At 39.9% G+C, this 17,869-nt stretch overlaps 4 protein-coding genes and 1 non-coding gene across 6 annotated transcripts in view; 2 read left to right on the forward strand and 3 right to left on the reverse strand.

Annotated features, from left to right (window-relative positions):
• The window catches only part of LOC105272730 (uncharacterized), a 3,499-nt gene extending 1,788 nt beyond the window's left edge, over window positions 1–1,711 (reverse strand). The window contains 5 exon segments of the mRNA XM_011314955.1: window positions 150–368; window positions 594–665; window positions 738–841; window positions 1,003–1,117; window positions 1,592–1,711. Coding sequence (XP_011313257.1) covers window positions 150–368; window positions 594–665; window positions 738–841; window positions 1,003–1,117; window positions 1,592–1,609 — 528 coding nt within the window. The 5' untranslated portion in view covers window positions 1,610–1,711.
• Window positions 1,712–3,416: 1,705 nt separating this feature from the next.
• On the forward strand, window positions 3,417–8,192 carry Vps8 (vacuolar protein sorting 8). 2 transcript variants are annotated; one of them, XM_011314971.1, is made up of 4 exons: window positions 3,417–3,545; window positions 3,852–4,323; window positions 4,454–7,487; window positions 7,630–8,192. In XM_011314971.1, exons 1-4 carry the CDS (start codon window positions 3,465–3,467, stop codon window positions 7,943–7,945), a joined length of 3,903 nt encoding a protein of 1,300 aa, XP_011313273.1. In that variant the 5' UTR covers window positions 3,417–3,464; the 3' UTR covers window positions 7,946–8,192. The 2 variants fall into 2 exon arrangements, with proteins under 2 accessions (XP_011313273.1, XP_011313277.1); XM_011314975.1 differs by lacking the exon at window positions 3,417–3,545 and having other exon boundaries at window positions 4,262–4,331.
• LOC105272735 (uncharacterized) lies at window positions 8,192–9,840 on the reverse strand. Its single transcript, XM_011314962.1, has 3 exons — window positions 9,713–9,840; window positions 9,195–9,407; window positions 8,192–8,928 (listed from the first exon to the last, which is right to left on the reverse strand). Exons 1-3 carry the CDS (start codon window positions 9,785–9,787, stop codon window positions 8,398–8,400), a joined length of 819 nt encoding a protein of 272 aa, XP_011313264.1. The 5' UTR covers window positions 9,788–9,840; the 3' UTR covers window positions 8,192–8,397.
• Window positions 9,841–9,856: 16 nt separating this feature from the next.
• On the reverse strand, window positions 9,857–16,319 carry scny (scrawny). Its single transcript, XM_011314983.1, has 4 exons — window positions 16,096–16,319; window positions 12,697–14,795; window positions 12,330–12,466; window positions 9,857–11,864 (listed from the first exon to the last, which is right to left on the reverse strand). The coding sequence occupies exons 2-4, from the start codon at window positions 14,757–14,759 to the stop codon at window positions 11,521–11,523; spliced, it is 2,544 nt and encodes an 847-aa protein (XP_011313285.1). The 5' UTR covers window positions 14,760–14,795; window positions 16,096–16,319; the 3' UTR covers window positions 9,857–11,520.
• Window positions 16,320–16,829: 510 nt separating this feature from the next.
• TRNAQ-UUG (transfer RNA glutamine (anticodon UUG)) lies at window positions 16,830–16,901 on the forward strand. The gene has a single exon. It is a non-coding gene; the product is annotated as a tRNA-Gln (tRNA).
• The last annotated feature ends 968 nt before the right edge of the window (window positions 16,902–17,869 follow it).

Below are 17,869 nucleotides of genomic sequence, written 5' to 3' on the forward strand. Positions count from 1 at the left end.
TTCGTCTCCTAAAAGAATAAATGATTATCTTTTATCAATTTCACAAGATAATATTCCCAAGGAAAATCCTGAGGAGTTTTTGAAAATAGAAAATTGAAAAAGTTCTAGAGATTTGTTTATTAATCGGTTATTATTGGTGATTGTTTGAGTTTAATTTACGAACCTTTCTGCGCCTTTTTTGCAGCCTCTTTAGCTATTCTCTCTTCCTCCCCGATTTCCAATCGCTTCTGCTCCTCAGGGCTCCTCTCCGCGACTGGAATACAAAATTCGTGATCCTCATTTTTCTGGACTTTCTGAATCTCGTCGGTCAGCATCTTCTGGAGTTCGGGGCAGTAGGCGCCAAACATTAGATTCACCATCATTCCATTCTAAAAAATATACCACATCTCCAGATTTTATCCAAAATTTCGGCAGATTGTTAACGCAATCGGTGAAGAACTGATAAAATTTATAATAAAAATTCACGAGAATTCTCTAGTGAATTAGTTTTTCATTCAATTTTCGGTTTCGGCGGTGTCAGAGGCACATAAGTATATATAAGGTATATATAGGGTACATAAAAGGTATATAAAATGCACATAAAGGATATTTACGTGGATGAACATCCAAGTGGGTTCACTCTTCCCTCTGAACCTCTCGAGGTCTGAGATGTTGTCGCACTTCGCCTGGAATAAAGTTATTAATTCTTCATGAACATTTAACAATTATATCCTTTATTTATATTCTTTTTAACGCACGATAGCATAACTCAGCAGATCACCACCAATTTCCATCTTTATTTTCTTCAAAATGCTGACCATTCCACTGCAAGGCCCACACCAATCCGAATAAACATCTACAACTGATTATTAATTCATTATTAATTGATTATTTAATTATTGACCAAATGATGATAACAATATGACAATAGAGAGGATGTAAATTTATATGTTCAATTGGTAATCTCATATTTTCAAGTATTTTTTTATTTATAAATGGAAATCATTGTGTTTTTGAATTTACCAACGAGACCCTTTCGTTCCATAATTTTGGCCCATTCTTCATCAGTGGAAACTTCAGTTTGAAGAGCTGCTGGTGCTGCTTTCTTCGCCATTCTCCTCTTCCCTTTCAATCCACCCTGACATGACAATTATTATTATTAAATTATATAATCATAATTATTAAACTCGATCTCAACAAATTATTCTAAATGTTCTGCAATTTCTCGATTTTTTTAATAAAAATTCTCAAATAATTGTTTTCCACCGACAACCGAGCATTACGATCTTCAACAATTTTAAAAAACAATCTCAATTTATAATTTAAATTCAAACCAATAATTCACTAATAAAAAGTCAAAACACAAATTTAAAAAAAAACCGGGAAAAATATTCAGAAAATTCCATTTCATTATTTTAGATGGAATTAATTAGAATTGATTAAATTATATTAAATGGATTAATTAATATTAAATAGAATAAACAAATTGAGTGGATTAAAGTGTTTATCAAGATAAACCAATAGAATTCGATCGATAAATAAATAAATCAATCAATCAATCAATTAAAAAAAAAAGTAAATTTTTTCTTGATGGAGGAAAAAATTGAATTACTCTTTTCCCTCTCAACATCTTGAAATTTTAAATTCCCTCAAGAATTCCTTAATGAAATAAACCACGTGTTCTCCTCAAGGTACATTTCGAGACTGGTGAAGAGTTTGTGAAAGCAGTACTCGAGTTTATCGTGTCCTCGGAGGTCGACATCGACATCGAGGGAAGCACGCGACGTCACGTGGATAAATACGAAGACCCATCAGAAGAAAAAAAGAAGAAAAAAAAAGCAGCAGAAGGCACTTCTTCCACCAGAAAGGAAAAAGAGAGAAGCTAATTATAGAAGGGCAGAGAGAGCAGAACAGAATAAAGACCATCCACCCCTATCTGTGATCATAATCGAACGACTGGAGATATTTATTCGAATCTACTAGAAATAATCCCTTATCTGTGATTCAATCTCTCAAGTTCTTCAGATTCATACCGTACCTATCCTTATCATTCCTAATTACTCATAATTATTTCTAATTATTCCATATAAATAAAAATGCTAATTTCCCTTTTAAATCTCAGAACCTCCCCCAATTTTTTACAGAAAATAAAAAAAGCCACGTATTATCACAAATAATAAAGAAACAATTGTTAGAACCTGATAAAATCCAAGAATTCCTCCTGCCTGACGACATTCTCAATTAATTCTTTAATTACTTCCTTAACTCCCCAACTTTCCTCTTTTTAAAACCTCTAATCTACAGCTGTCGCAACTTGTCTGACAATTTAACTTAAACTTTAGCCCACATCTACATAATGTACCTCAAGTTATATCTTATTTGCACTGCGTGACAGGATCTCCTCCCAGCCGTAAATTTTCGGTATTCCCCAGGTCAATTTTCCTCGAAATAGCTCAGAATGTAATGAATACCTGGCTATATCTATTCCACCTAATTGTCCTGTCACAAACAGAAAATAAATGTATATGCGAGGTATATTTTCTGGTTATTCACATCAACAAATGCCACCTAAATCGATAATATTTATTCGGTTACATGGATTGCACGCTACGCTTATTCGTGACACCAGAATAATGTACGTAATTTAATGCTCATTGCGATGTCGTACATTCGTGTTACCTCTTAGTGATTAATCTCCATAAATACCTGAATACCTCAATCAATTTTCATTCCTTGAATTTTAATCTGTCGTTTCAACTGCATCACCCACATCAACTGCATCACCAACATCAACTGCATCACCAACATCAACTGCATCACCAACATCAACTGCAAACAAAGATTCATAAAATCATTGTTTATAAATTATTGGAGAAGATCTCCACGATCTTCCAGACCAGAAGAAAATCATCATCTGGAAGATCAGAGTCAATACTCACGGGGGTTATGAGCTCTTTTTATTCAATAAGAGAAGATTCTTCCGATATTTCATTCGATTTTATAATGCGCAGATTTTTTCGAGGAAACATCGAGGGTTGCCTGGGATACAGCTGATTTTCATCATGAACTCAACATCGACTGATTTATGAGTTCAAGAGAATTTTTATTAGACAGCATCTGAACTAAAAACCCAATTTCTAATTAAAAAAGTCATCATTTTATTTTATCTGTTCAATCTTCCATTTTGAGACAAAATTCATCCCCTGAATTCGTTACCTCGTTATTAAACAAGCAATAATAATTAATAGTATAATATTTTATTACCAAAATTATTAATTTGTGACCTAAATAATGAATGCCTGAGGTATTCCCATTTTTCTAATTGAATCTTTAATAATTAGTGCATGGGAGATTTATAAATTTGAATATCTCATGTTATTCGAAAATTCCCGGTGAAAGCTGCACCCCTCCCCCCGCACGCACAGTAAAATGGCGCGTGTTACGCGCGGGTGTAGTTTGACAGTAGCCTAAAACCGTCTGTAAAAATGGCAGACAAGGACAGTTCATCGGGGGGTGGATCCCAGGAGAATCTGGCCATCGATGCCATAAACCTGGATATCGAAGAGGTAAATCCCCAGCCCCGTCACCTCGGAGTCTCACCTCTAGGTTATCCCTATCAATTCCAAAGGGGAGCTGAACACAATCAGCTGTTGATTCCTGAGTAGCCCCCTAATGTCCCCTTAAATTCCCCTAAAATAAAAAATAAAATATTTCCTGCACGAGGATGTGCTCCTGACTCCATTCCATATTTGTAACTAATTTTATTTTACCGCAAAAGGTCTTACGCGCCTCAAATGCGATTCCCGTTGATGTCAGGGAATTCGTTATTTAATTGAATATTTGATGAACAATTTGTTTGATAAATCAATCAGCTGGACGATGCAGAGTACGCGATACCAGCGGTGGACCACCTGCCATCCCTGGAGAGTATCCTGACGGAGCAGGACACAGGGGAATTATCAGGAACTGACCTGGACATCGGTGTAGCCTCGGCAGAGGCTGTCGAGGGTAGTGAGACAACGAGTGTTGGTAGTCTTCTGTCCTTGAATTCCCTGAACAAGCCGACAGCTCGAAATCCGGAGATTCCCCTATCCGGGGTCATCCTGAAGCACGCGATAATGCGGGGCATCACGTCCCAGATTAAATCCGCATCGGAGAAGGTCAATGGGGGTCTTGCGAGCGCAGTGGCAGCTGGTGGTGATCTACTGATAATTGGGACAAGTCACGGGCTTCTTCTTGCTTTTGATTCCAAGCAGACCCTGAGGTGGTGCAACCAGGAGGCACGTCATCAGGGGGCAGTCTCATCCCTGGGGTTCAATCATGATGGGACGAGATTGCTCGCAGGTAGGCAGGTATCGAAGATGAATCTGTAGTGATGTAAAACGAATAATTCAAGATAAATTAATTTTCACATATTTTTGATTATTTAATGATAAATTATTAAAAATAAATTAATCGTATTCTCTACTCACAGGTTATGCCCGCGGCCACATTCTCATGATAGACAGTTCAAATGGAAAAGTCCTGCGAACTCTGACTGAGGTGCATCCACCAGGGACTGCAGTACTCCACGTGAAATTCACGGATTCCCCGACCCTGGCCCTCTGCAGTGACAGCGGTGGATCGGTTTTCGAGTTGAGTTTCACCCGAGTAATGGGAGTGAGAGGTTGTGACTCGAAGTGTCTGTTCAGTGGATCGAGGGGTGAAGTCTGCACGATGGAGCCGCTTCTGCTGAATAATCTCCCCAGGCATCCCCTGAAGAATTATACACTAGTCGCCCTGGCGACACTTTCCAAGGTGATTGTAGTGTGCATTCGACCCAGAATGAGAGTTGTCTTGACGCATCCCCTGTCAGGTCCAACAGTAGCCCCACCCCAGGTGTCCTGGCAGCTGGTGGTGATTCAAGCGCCAGATGCTACCAGAGTAATCGATCCAGTGCTGGCATTGGCGAGGGATACGACTGTTCATTTCTACCAGGTGTGTTCAGAGGCTGGCTCCAGAGTGAGACTGACTCCCCTGAGGAGAATGACGCTGTCCTACACAATCAGTAATCTTCGATGGCTTAACACAAGATCCCTAGCTGTTCTCGATACCCAGGAGCGTCTCCATCTGATCGACGTTCGAACGCAGGAGGATTTGGAGACGATAGACATGAATCCTGTGGGAATTTCCTATGCCTCGAGTCACTTCAAGGGTCTCTCCACCGGTGGAAATGTCTCCAAGGCGATGGCATTGGCTGGAGAGCGTGCCTGTTACAACACAGTTATCACTTATGGTAGTCAACTGCTTCTCCTGGGGACGAGAAGACTCCACGTTGTCTTCATCAGGACGTGGTCTGAGAGACTGAGATATCTAACACTCCAGAAGAGATTCCCAGAGGCACTGGCACTTGGTCTCTCCTTTCACCAGGACAAGGGTAAAGCTGTGGTGGGTCTCAGTGGCTTGAAGAAGCTCAGGAAGAGGTTGACCTTCATCAAGACGAGTGAGGTGCTGCTGCAGTACATGCATGAGTTCATAAGATCTCCATGTGATTATGGAAATGAGAGTGATATCATTGCGACGTGTGTAGATTATGCTGTGCAGCTGGAGAATACTCACTTGTTGTTCGGTGCTCTTTGGGATCTGGTGTCGGAGACGCCGGGGTTGAAGGGGAGTTATCTGAGGGCTCTTGAGAGTCCTCTCCTCGATGGCAGCTTGTCCCCCAGACTGCCCCCTCTCATTGCTCAACAGTTGGTGGAATTGTACGATAAAGAGGAGAGATTGGAGCCCCTCCAGGCAGTGGTAGTTCTCCTTGATGTCGATTGTTTGGATATTCACCAGGTGACAACCGTCTGCAGGAACAGATGCCTCTGGGAGGCGCTCATTCACCTCCAGACATCAGCTCTGGGTGACTTCACAGCCCCCATTCACCAGCTGATGCCAGTTCTCCAGAATTTATTAACGAATACAAAAGAGGTGTTGCCCAGGGAGTGCATCAAGCTAGGAAATGCCCTCCTGGTGTATGCCAGCTGTTGCCTGGCAGGTCGGGGATTCCCCAGGGGTGATCTCCCTCAGGATCAGCCTCAGAAGGCCAAAGCTGAAGTCCTCAGGGCATTGTTATCACAACATTCCAGTCTCGCTGAAGACAACGAGCGTCAGTATCCTTATCTCAGGACTCTACTGCGATTCGATCCTCGGGGCTTTCTCGACGTCATCTCCATGGCATTTCAGGAGCCAGAATTCAAGACTGAAATGGGATTGCGTCAGAGGCAGAGGCTCGTCGATATTCTTCTCTCAATTGTCATGCCAACGACTCCAGTCAGTCCAGACAGTCCTGATTACCTCACGAGCAATCAGAGGGCAACTGTCCTCGTCTTCGTGGCTAACGAAATGGCTGAGGGCACTATATCCCTGGAGTCAACAACTCTCAATCGATTAATTGAGGTTCTCTGTGCAGACACTGGGGATATCGTCACGAGGGATCAAAAATTAGAGAGGGAGAATGCACTCCTGGAGCTCCTGAATACTAAAAAACTCAATGGAATCACTGACAACACGATATTGAATTTATCCCAGAGGGCCAAGTTCCTGAGAGTTGCCGAAGTCGTGTACACAGCCAGGGACGACTGGATATCAGTCTGCAAATGTATTATTGGAGATAATTATCGAAAGCACGAGGTCTGGCAGTGGCTGGAGAGATTACCGAATGGAGCCTTTCAATCAGTTCTGACATCACATGTCGCAACTCTCGTTGAGCTCGACGCTGACAGAGTCGCTGGCTTTCTCATCAGAATTCCAGCTAAATTATCTGCAATCCTGAATAAACTGAAGAACGAACCGAGACTGGAATTTTTACTGCTGTCCTCATTGTATCATATTAATCAGTTTAGAGAGGATGAGGAGAGTAAATTGGAGCTGACGACTGGACATCTGGAGAGATTTTTAACTCTCATGTGTCAGTTTGATCCAAAAGCTGTCGTGGGGCACGTGAAAGGAATTCATGGGTGTCGAATGGATGAGGCCTTGAGGATTGTCCAGGAGGCAGGGCACAAGGAAGGGATTGCTGTGATGCTGGAGAAAATGGGAAACTATCAGGAGGCATTTGAGCTTCTGCATGGAGATCTCCAGGAGAGGCTGGGACTTTTTCACCAGGAATCCATGGGGGAGGAGGAAGTCGTCAAGATGACGGTGCAGCTCGCAGGATTGTGCAGGAGAGCTGCTGGAAATCTTGATTGGATGCCTCTTGTTGAGACTGTCCTCCAGCCGCACTCTGGGGGCGATCAGAGGGTTGAAAAACTCAGGGGAAGACTTCTCAAAGTTGTTCTGGAGGCGTTGAGTGGAACTACTGCTCTCTCCATGGTTCTGGAGAAGATTCTCAAACATCCACTCGCTACCTCAGGCACAATCGGGGACATCAGGCAGCTGCTGACTGGAGTTTTGACTCATTCTAGGTACGAGCAGGTCCTCGTGGAAACTACGGCGAGACTTGTCAGTCTAGAGTTGCATGAGGCACTCAAAAAAACTCTCAGGTTAATAATAATTGAATAATGATTTGATAATAATTTGATAATAATTTGAGAATAATTTACGGATTGTCAAGGAATAATTAAATAATCTCATGATTACTCTATTGTCGTAGAGTGGATTAATGTTAAACAAATTGTTTCACAGAGATTCGGGAAGGGGATGCGCTAGTGTTTCCATGACTTGTCCAGTGTGCAGACAGGTGCTGACCCAGTGCACAGACTACACAGTGTTCTTTGGTTGTGGCCATGGATATCATTCCCAGTGTCTAGGTGAGAGAAAACTCTGCTACAAGTGCCTGAACAACAAGGGTTGGGCACCAGTTGCCAAAAATTATCAAGTGCCCACCCCCAGGGCCCCAGAGAGGCCCCAAATATTACCACCGGCTTTCATGCGACGACGTGACCTCACCCTCAGGCTCGGTGCACCAACTGTTCTGACAGATCTCGAGGGAATTTTTTAAAGCCAAGTTTATTCAATGTAAATCTAGTCTCAAATCATTCAGCAAATACCAGGATATTAGTCTGATACTCAAGACATTCAAATTTGTATATTGGTTATTTTGTCTCGTGATCTGCTCCCTCGGGACTATTTACGGAGTCATTGTATCATATTTATAAATCTATTGATAGAATTTACGATTAAATAGGAGAGAGTTTATCATTCTAATTGATTTTGTGGAAGGTACGTGAAATAAAATAAAGCAAGATCATTTTTATGGCTCTACTTCATTACTGTCATAATTTAATTAACGATTATCTAATTATCTATTTTATTACAGTGGATTCACTCGGTGGAAGTCATTGATTGGATAAGTTAAAGTTAATTAAAGAAATTAATTAAATAAGGGAGAATGACGAGTAAAAATTGGGATAAAGAAGTCATCGAACCTCTGGAATTAATTCAAAGAGATTTTCAATTCGTTGATTTTTCTTTATGAACTGAATTAAAGAGCGGTAAATTCGCTAGTCTCTTCACTTGCGTTCGTTTCGTGTTCTTTGTGATGAAGACTGGCCTCTTGGGGTTGCTGTCCTTGAGGATAGCGTCAGGATCGTCTGGTTTCCAGCCGAGGAGCTCTTCAGTGAGGAGAGACGAGACTTTAGAGAATACCTCTAATTGTTGTTCCTTCGGTGGGAGGAGATCGTTGCTCTTGGAGAAGGCCTCCACCGTTGTATCCAATCCCTGGAGGAAGGCAGTGACTTTTGGTGTCACCAGGTACTGCTGGATTCGCTTGTCACAGCCCTCCATGTCATTCAGAAGTTTGAAGATCTCGGTGCAGTAGAGGAATCCCTGGAGAACGAAATCGCTGTCGTATATCATTTCGCCGATTTGAAGGGACACCTGAATTGCTGAGGTTTCTCGTTTTATCTCCGATAGGATTGATGTCAGAGGGTGGCCATAGGCTGATCTGCTTACTACTGATAGATTCAAGTGCTCATCTGTGATCTGGAGACAATTATGCAATTGTAAAAGTTCATTAAAATTGAGTTTATCGCTGTTTTTCAAAGATATCTCCGAAATTAAGGGAGATACCGAAATTTTAGGCAAGACCTTTCTTGGAGTTCTGAATTAACTCTACAAAAAATGTCGTGATAAAAATTGCGGTATCTCTCTTGGATTTCGAGATTTTTTGGAAAAACGGGGGAGTTGTCAGAGCCAGGTCAGTTGACAGGAGTCGAGGGATGGTTTTTATTTTACTGGTTTAGATGTACCTCTTTCACTGTCTTCTTCCAAGACTCTTGGATCTTCTCGACAAACCCGAGGACATCTTTCTTCCTCTCAGGATCCAACCGCTCTGATAATTTGTTTAATGCTCCGAGTTTAATTGATAAATTGTTGGAAATTTCCTTGAACGTCACGAGATGAATCTCCAGCTCGGCGTCGATGAGCGTGACCTGAGGGGCTTCATGTTTCAAAATTGATACCTATAAAAAATATTATTAAACTCCTATAATTTATTTATATTCCTCAAGACAATTGAACACTCTACAAAAATGTATGACAACTCAAATATAGTATTCCTTCTTATTTCGTCAATATTTCCTGAATTATTGGACTTACGACAAAATATCATAAGACTTTTTTCTAGTTCAGGAAATTTTTCATGATAAAGCTGTTATCACTTTTTTGTGTAGACCCTATCGGTGTGGAGATATTGACGAAATAATCCGGTAGATTTTCCATTTTTTAGAATGCAGGGGAATAATGAAAATTGTTAATGATTTTTTACGTTTTTCATCAAGGTCTCCAGAAGAGTCGCTTGATCCTGCAAAATAATAAACTCCGTGCACTCCTCTTGCTCCATTTTAAATAAACTAAAATTAAAAAACAAAGGACGGAAAAAAACAAAACACACATATTTCTTTCCATCATTCACTCCAATTTCTTCATTTTTTCTCTGCAATTTTATTATAACAGCCAGTTCTGATTTTTACACCAGATTAAATAATTATACAAATGTGTATTCATTGAGATTTCAATTGCAACATACACAAATCAATTCTGGCGGCAATGTTCAATTAATTTCGACTGATTGAGTCGTTTGGTAAAAAAGGGATGAGAGGATTTCAGTTGACCATTCACTTCTCCCAAAATATCTCAAAATCTACGAGAGATAGTAAAAAAATCATCTGAACCTTTTTTCTAGGTATCGAAATTCTCTACAAAAAAGTTCCCTTCGAGATATCGCTGTCTCCCCTAGATCTCAAGATATCCATAAAAAACTGGTGTCAAAATAAGATCAAATAATTTAATCTCACCCCTCGATTCCCAAATTTATTTCTTCTGAATAAAACGTCATAAATTCACAAATTCCTAGTCGTTTATAATTAATTACGCAGCCCCTATACTTAATATAACATTTTGTCGCATTTTATTCATTTTTTTTTTGGCTAGTATTAATTCGTAGAACAGTAAAACGAGGTAATGATTTTATCATGTTTTATGATTGCACACCGAGGGCAATCGATATCAATATCGGGTACATAGGAAAAATATTACAAATTGACGTTGGGAGATTACAGATAATGATTCCCCGGTGTACATCAACATCCCTTATCCTCACCATCGATTTCTCCCCCTTTTCCAATTGGAAAATCCCTTAAAATTACATTTTCTCTCATTTTTCAGTAATTTACAACTATCATTACCCTATGAATAATCATTATTTTTCTTAATATTTGCTCTTGTCGATTTCTTACGATAATTGCTTAGTCATTAATGCTGAAAGCGCCTATAGGCATTTAACGCTTCAGTAAACGCTGGAGATTAACAAAATGACAATAATAATAAATCCATATGTCAAATGTCTCCTAATTTATTCTCTTTGTGATTAACAATAAAAAACCAGGCTCGAACGGGGGAAGAATGATAAACACGAGAAATGAGAAAAAAAAATTCACTTAAATTCCTATCACCAACGAATTCATCGAATCCAGTTAATGCCTCAACTGATTAATCATTATTTAATAATATCGTAGAAACGAATGTAAAAATCGTATATTCAGTTCTGTTCTCGGGTTTTTTCATTGAATAAAAGCCTAGGTATTCTGTATCAAAGGGGAATACACCTGCTGGGTACAATGGTTAGTGAATTAGGACGGATTAACGTGTTATAGTTTGCTTTTTTCTTTAATTTATCAAAGTGTCTGGCGTTCAAGGAACTTCTTCATTAATGGCAAGTTGAGTCTTTTATTTCTTACAGTAGTGTCGAGGTGCAAAAATGGAAAATATGAAATTCATTGAAATTATCGAAGCCAGAGGAGAATTTATCGAAATTAATCGCTATTTTGAATAAATCTCCTCTTTGTGGCGATTTGCCTGGACAAATGATAGAAATTAAATTATTTCTTGATAATAATTAAGACGTGTTGAGGACACAAATCTCACCCCCTTCCCCCCCACCCCCTAAGGTACACAATTGTCCTAGAAAATGCAATGCCTAATTCCCAGGTTAAATATTGCTAGAGGAAATGAAATAGTCATTCGCCTCTATGTTTATTTTTTTTTCTCTCGTTAATTGATTAATTGTCTATCATTTTATCTACGCTGCCAGTGGTCGCGATTGTGTCCGTGATATCGGTACTGCTGTTGTCTGTAATTACCACCGTGACGTGGACGATTATGACTGGAAGTGTTGTAGTAATTACGTCGATGATAAGGTCCATTGCTCCCTCGATTCCACGTTTTGCCGTTCTGATATTCCTGAAAGGGATTGTAGCCGGGATTTGATCTACCCTCGTATTCACGATGATTTTTTAATTTCTTCGTTCTACCCCTGTCCATTTCTTCATCATCTGGGTCATGATGACGTTTTCGCTCCTCTCGCCTCTCGTTCTCCACCTCACGGTCCAGATGAGATCTATTTCCATTCCAATTCGTCACTGTTGGAAGACAAAAAAAATGAAAAAAAAATAGATACATATGGATTTGTTATCCTTTGGATCATTATTTCGGTAGTCATCACTTTTTACCACTTGTTAACCAACTCAGTGATTTTACAATAAATGAAAAACAATTTGGGATGTGTTAATCCTTCATCAGCATTTAATATATATTTTGATAGAATTTTTTCTCATCAATACCAGAAAAAGACAGTGAATTGTAAAACGACGAACTAAAAAGGGAATTGATTCCTCAGGGAATCCAAACACCGATTTTTTTTCTAATACACTGATTGAATAATTTTGATGGGATTGATTTAGCGCTAATCTTGGATTCACGTGCTGATATATCACGACATGCGTTACAACGATGCGCCGAGTCTGACGTTAAACTGACAAGTCTTGATGACGTGGGTATTGTGGGTACAGTTTGATATTTATTTGTTGATTTTTTCATGTACTGACCCGATGAGCTTCCATATCCACGATGGGACATTTTCAGAAGATGGGAGACTGTCTCGGAGCGATTTGTACCGTTGAAACTCCGAGGGGCTGCAGCACTCGGTGCTGATGTCGTGTGATTTGATTTTCTACTTTCATCCCTGAAAAAATAAATATTTCATTAATCAATAACGATTCTCCCAATTACCTCAAAGATTACATTGCCTCCATGAAAATTCAATTTGAATGATAAAATCCAATTATCTAATTACAAATTATTGCACCCATACAATAAATCCACACAAGTTGCACTCGTCATAATTTATTGATCAATCGATCAACTGATTGTCAATTTTCGAATTTCGTAATTAACCAGTGAAAAAATACCAACTTGTTATCAGTAACGGACCAGCCATTGGGTGTAGCTCCAGAAGTTGGTGATGGTGTATCCTTGGTGACTTCCCACCCATTGATGCTGCTGGCAGCCTTAGTGAGAACCCTTTCCTCAGTGTTTACCCTGATAGGGCACCACTTGTCCTTCCCATTCTCATTTCTCTCCTTGCCATTCTGCTTGGGACTGCCCCTTCCATTAAGAGAACTCTCCACCTTCTCGATCTTCTCCACCTTCTCCACCCTCTCCACCTTCTCCATCCTCTCCACCTTCTCGATCTTCTCGACCTTCTCCACCCTCTCCCTCTTCTCCCTCCCACCCGTCAAGATCCTCTCCTTGACTTCCTTGACATCTTTAAATTCCTTCACCTCCTTGACTTTACCAACCCCACCATTGACCCCTTTCTGTCCAATCCCATTCTTCCCAGGTACCCCAGCCTCTTCCTCATCACTAGATCCATCATAGGGCACCAGACTACTTCCACTGAGAACCTTTCCATTCTTGATATGCACCACAAGTCTCGGCTGACTCTTCTCCACCATTTTGGGAGGCAACTGTGGCCCAATAAAAGAATTCTTCTGAATATTCTTGTGTGGAAGCTGTGGCCCAATAACAGGAGTCGATTCCTTCTTGACAACACCATTAACTCCATTGATAATTCCAGAAGTCGAGGGCTTGGGGCTCATCGCCTTGACTCCATTTCCATTACTCAATCCCCTGACACTTCCCAGTCCATTGAACTTGGGCTGAGGACTCGGTAGTTTATTCCCCTGCGGCTCCATCTCAAAAATCATGATATAAGCATTAGTACTCAATACATTAGTAATATTTATAGACCTGACGCACGAGTCATCGAATGAGTAATACTGTCCAGTGGAAACCTGTGCAACAGCAGTGTAATGACCACAATTGACAGAAGGCCCCATGTGAGTAACCATCGACATGAGTTTATAATTGAGCTTTCTGGGTGTTTCACCGGGTTCCCTCCAGAGATAAGGTCCCATATCAACAGTCTGCTTGAACGCAATGTGTCGAGATATTTTACCACCCATAACACTGAACCTCTTGAGCTGTACACAGAGAACTTTCGGTGGTCTCTCTAAACTGAATTGCTTGGTAGCTGGTACCCTGCGTTTACAAGCCTCACATTTGTAATCATTATTGTCAAGCTGTTCTCGACTGAAGTAGCTAGTGAGTGCTTCATCGAGAGAGCTTGCCTTCCTGATGTCGACGAGTAAATCCTGAAAGTGTTGAAATGTCGTTGACACATGACGACACTGTAAACACTTGACTTCAGTTCTGATGTAACCACCGAATATCTGATTGATTGGTGTTGTCTCTTTGGAGTACGAGTCGAGTTTGAGGGCTTTGTGACGTGATAAATATGCCCTCTCCATTCCCTCGAGGAGATATCTCAGGAACTCGTGGGCGTCCTCTTGCTGACCAGGCACCATTGTTCTGCATATTAGTTTGAGCTTGTTGTAGATGTAAAAGGGTTTGATGGCGTTGCCGGATTTCTCATGGCTGAACTGTAATGTCTTGGACATTGCGCAGGTAAGGCACTCACCGCCGCCCTCGTTGTGCTCGCATTTTGTTGTGTGATGTGGATCTGACAGCAGCCAATTAACGAGGGCTGGTACGTGGAACAGGGCTTGGAGGGTACTATTGAGGTAGCAGGTGTTGCCGACATTGTACATGCCAGAACCCACTGGGAGGGTTCCCTTCCATCCGAGGGTGATTTTGTTGGGTTGGTAGAGGACGGTCGTTGGCTCGGGCAGGGAGGGACCCGTTCGTTTGACATCATTGGGCTTTTTTGAGGATTGAGGACCTTTTCCGGGGTTCGAGTGATCCTGAGGGAGACTTAGCACGATGTATTTAGCCTTCAAGTGCTCCAACACCTTTGAATCGTAGCTCGATGTCTCCTCGTAGTCTATGTCTGTCTGTAGGATCCTGGAGGCGTTGCTTGCGAGGGAGACTGCTATGTCCTCTGAGGACTTTGTTTGTACCTCCAATGAGTGACGGAGGGCTGAGGTCACTGGGTCACAGACACTTACTGCTGGCATTGCGTCAGTTGGCGCGCATTTATTTTGGCGATTAGTCTGGAAATTAAAGGCGTATTTTAAGTTGGGGATGTTTTGGGGGTAATTTACCGGGGGGTGATACGATTGAAAGGATTTGGCGGGACTTGAAGGCGTCCAGAAGTCTTTTAGAAAACTTTTTCATTCAAGAAAAAACCGGTTTAAAGGGTTTTTTAAGGATATCTCCGGGTGGAAGGGAGATAGAGAAATTTTTGGGATTACGTTTTTTGGAGAGGGAATTGAAGGCTATAAAAAGACTTATTACGAAAATTTTGGGATTTCTAGTAGATTCCGAGATATTCCTCGAGAAGTCAGTGAAAAAGTTGTGAATTGGATTTCTGTGAGTTGTTTTTGGGAATATGTCGGAAGATATGGGAGATAGCGAAATTTTTGTGAAGAGTTTTTTTGTAGATCTCACTTAGATCTAGGAGAAAGGTTTTCACAAAAACTTTATTATCTCCTTTAGTTTCGGAGATATTCCCGGAAAACTCACCTCCGTTCATCGCTCGACCGGATTTTTAATCGTCAATATCTCAGGAACGAGTGAATCGATTCAAATTAATTTGACGTAATTTTCTAGGTTGTAAAATATTCTCTGAATTACGCGTAAATCATTGAAATTTACTCTGACAATCTTGAGGTATTGACGATCAAACAGGATATGATGTCTTGCTAAATCCACTGTCACAGATTCAAATACCAACACCAATAAAAAATACTCCAAGAATCACTAATAAATAAATTCAACATGTCGTCAAACACCTAAACATTCATTTGTTGTCATCTCCCACTCAACTGACGGTACAACAAATTAATTAAACACTAATAACGAATTTTTAATTGATCATCTCGCTCCCTCCAGTCGAGTAATCAAAACCACATGTTCATTGATTATCACTAAAATAAATAATCAACATTAAAATAATCCCACGAACTAATGAATGAAGCCCATGGTATTTTCACAGTGAATCTTTTAATTTATGGAGCACGCGGTGTTGCAAGTCACATTGTTTACTTCGTATTCAACGATTATAACACGCGGCAATAAAACAACAGAGATAAAAAAATATTTCAAAAGACATCAGCCCGGGGAAAATGACCTAATACAATTAATAAATTAATAAATCGTTAGCAATTGTTGAATTAACCTGAACTATTCAGGATAATCCCGCGCGATAGTAACAGACGGAATAATTTGTTTCAGCCGCATATCTCTCCCACTGGTAATTAATAATCTGATCATTTACCCCAACAAATAGCGAATGGTTTTGCACATTTTTCAGCGGGAAATTTCACCGCTTTTTTTCTCATTAGCACTCACCTAATAATGCATTCAATTCACTAGTTCATTTAACAACACTCTTTCCACTTATTCATTGTGATTCGGTAATTGAATCGACGCGCACTGACATTTTTTTATGATAAATGTTTGCTCAATCGTTTTGGCGGGTAAAAAAATTTAGTTGAAAATTTTGGAATTGAGTTTTTAGATCGGCGGTTATTTGGTGACACGAAAAAACGAGGTGCCTCGCTTTACACCATGATGGCGGCCATATTTCGGACATTATCCGGCTTTCGGGAGACCGGAGAATGAGCTAGTCAAAAAACAACTAGAACCCGGATTTCGATGTTTCCGCTTTTTGAATTTTCGTTGCATTATGTAAACAATTTGAAACACCCCCGCAATTACCGACAACCAGAGAAATTTCCAATAATTCAAATTTTAATATTACAATTAATTAATTAACGTTATCTATTTAATTTTCGGGATTGTTAATTATTATTAATAATTATTATCAATCTATTATTGTTATTACCATCAATATTATTAATGGGAATAATTAATATTGATGGAGTAATTGTTATTTATGAAAAATGATATTTCAGAAAACGAACTATTTTTATAAAATCCCTCTCTTTTTCTTTAGAAAATTGCGGGAAATTCAAATTGGATTTAATTTTAGAGAAAAGTTATTGGGTGGATTATTTTGATAAATTATTAATAATTATTGTGATGTGGGGATAATGTGGAGGTAATTCGAAGAAATCGAGGAAGGTCCCATGGTGTAATGGTTAGCACTCTGGACTTTGAATCCAGCGATCCGAGTTCAAATCTCGGTGGGACCTATAAATAGGCAACTATTTTTTTTTTTTGCCATCAAAAGAGAGAGAGAAATTCCAGGAACTGCCCTTGAAGTACTGAGAAATCCCAGTGGATCGGACGAGCCATTGGATGGAAAATAATTGTGATAGAATAGGAATAAAAATGTAAACATTATTGTTTACGAATGGGAATTTATCGGTGGTGACATCTGTCACTATTTGAAGATGGAATGGAAAATAAAATTGATGTTTTCAATATTTTGATAAAACATCAAAGAGGACTGACTAAAGTAGAGGCTCAGTTCGGGGGGTTTGAGTGACCCCAGCGGCATCGTAGTACTGCACCCCAAGAGAGGGAGGGTGCAACACGCACTGCTGGGGTGTCCGTCAAGTCGAGGGGGTGAATTTTATTTTCTGCGGCATGAATGGTTTTTGTTTTTTATTTGTTTGACTGAAATCTAGCCGACTGTAGAACGAGCGGAAGGGGGAAGCCACATCTTGTGGAGTTTTAATGGAAAAAATTATTTAATATATTGAAGATATACCACTAATGAAATTATAATTTTAAAATGAGCGCGTTGTCTAAATGGCAACGTGCTTGCCTACCATGCCGACGGCCAGGGTTCGATCCGGCCGTCATTCATTTTTTTTTTAAATAATTTCAATTCAATTTCAATTCATTCATTCAATTCAATTCAAATATCTTTTTTTAATTGGCTAATCAATCTAAATATCGTTTAAACACTGAATTTTTGAAAAGCGGAAAGATATCCAGTGAAATTGACAATTTCGACATTTTTGAAAACTAAACATTTGAAAATATATACTACTAATAAAAATTTATTTTCATAATAACACGTTGTCTTAACGGTAACGTGCTTGCCTATCACGCCGACGGTCCGGGTTCGATCCCGCCGTCATTCATTTTTTTTTTTTAAATAATTCAAATTTTTTCTTTCGATAGGTATTCACTGCAATTGAAAAATTCGAAA

This window comes from Fopius arisanus, unplaced genomic scaffold (assembly GCF_000806365.1).
Source record: "Fopius arisanus strain USDA-PBARC FA_bdor unplaced genomic scaffold, ASM80636v1 scaffold00004, whole genome shotgun sequence".
NCBI lineage: Eukaryota > Metazoa > Arthropoda > Insecta > Hymenoptera > Braconidae > Fopius > Fopius arisanus.

What these genes read in the sequence shown, in the direction of transcription:
- Vps8 (XM_011314971.1), top strand. Translation starts at nt 3,465, where the DNA reads ATGGCAGACAAGGACAGTTCATCGGGGGGTGGATCCCAGGAGAATCTG. An exon ending in TGGGACGAGATTGCTCGCAG is followed by an intron (nt 4,324 to 4,453) that starts GTAGGCAGGTAT and finishes CTCTACTCACAG; the next exon opens with GTTATGCCCGCGGCCACATT. An exon ending in GCACTCAAAAAAACTCTCAG is followed by an intron (nt 7,488 to 7,629) that starts GTTAATAATAAT and finishes ATTGTTTCACAG; the next exon opens with AGATTCGGGAAGGGGATGCG.
- scny (XM_011314983.1), bottom strand. Translation starts at nt 14,759, where the DNA reads ATGCCAGCAGTAAGTGTCTGTGACCCAGTGACCTCAGCCCTCCGTCAC. An exon ending in TGGTCCGTTACTGATAACAA is followed by an intron (nt 12,467 to 12,696) that starts GTTGGTATTTTT and finishes TTATTTTTTCAG; the next exon opens with GGATGAAAGTAGAAAATCAA. An exon ending in TGGATATGGAAGCTCATCGG is followed by an intron (nt 11,865 to 12,329) that starts GTCAGTACATGA and finishes GTCTTCCAACAG; the next exon opens with TGACGAATTGGAATGGAAAT.
- LOC105272735 (XM_011314962.1), bottom strand. Translation starts at nt 9,787, where the DNA reads ATGGAGCAAGAGGAGTGCACGGAGTTTATTATTTTGCAGGATCAAGCG. An exon ending in TGGAGACCTTGATGAAAAAC is followed by an intron (nt 9,408 to 9,712) that starts GTAAAAAATCAT and finishes TATTTTTTATAG; the next exon opens with GTATCAATTTTGAAACATGA. An exon ending in GGAAGAAGACAGTGAAAGAG is followed by an intron (nt 8,929 to 9,194) that starts GTACATCTAAAC and finishes AATTGTCTCCAG; the next exon opens with ATCACAGATGAGCACTTGAA.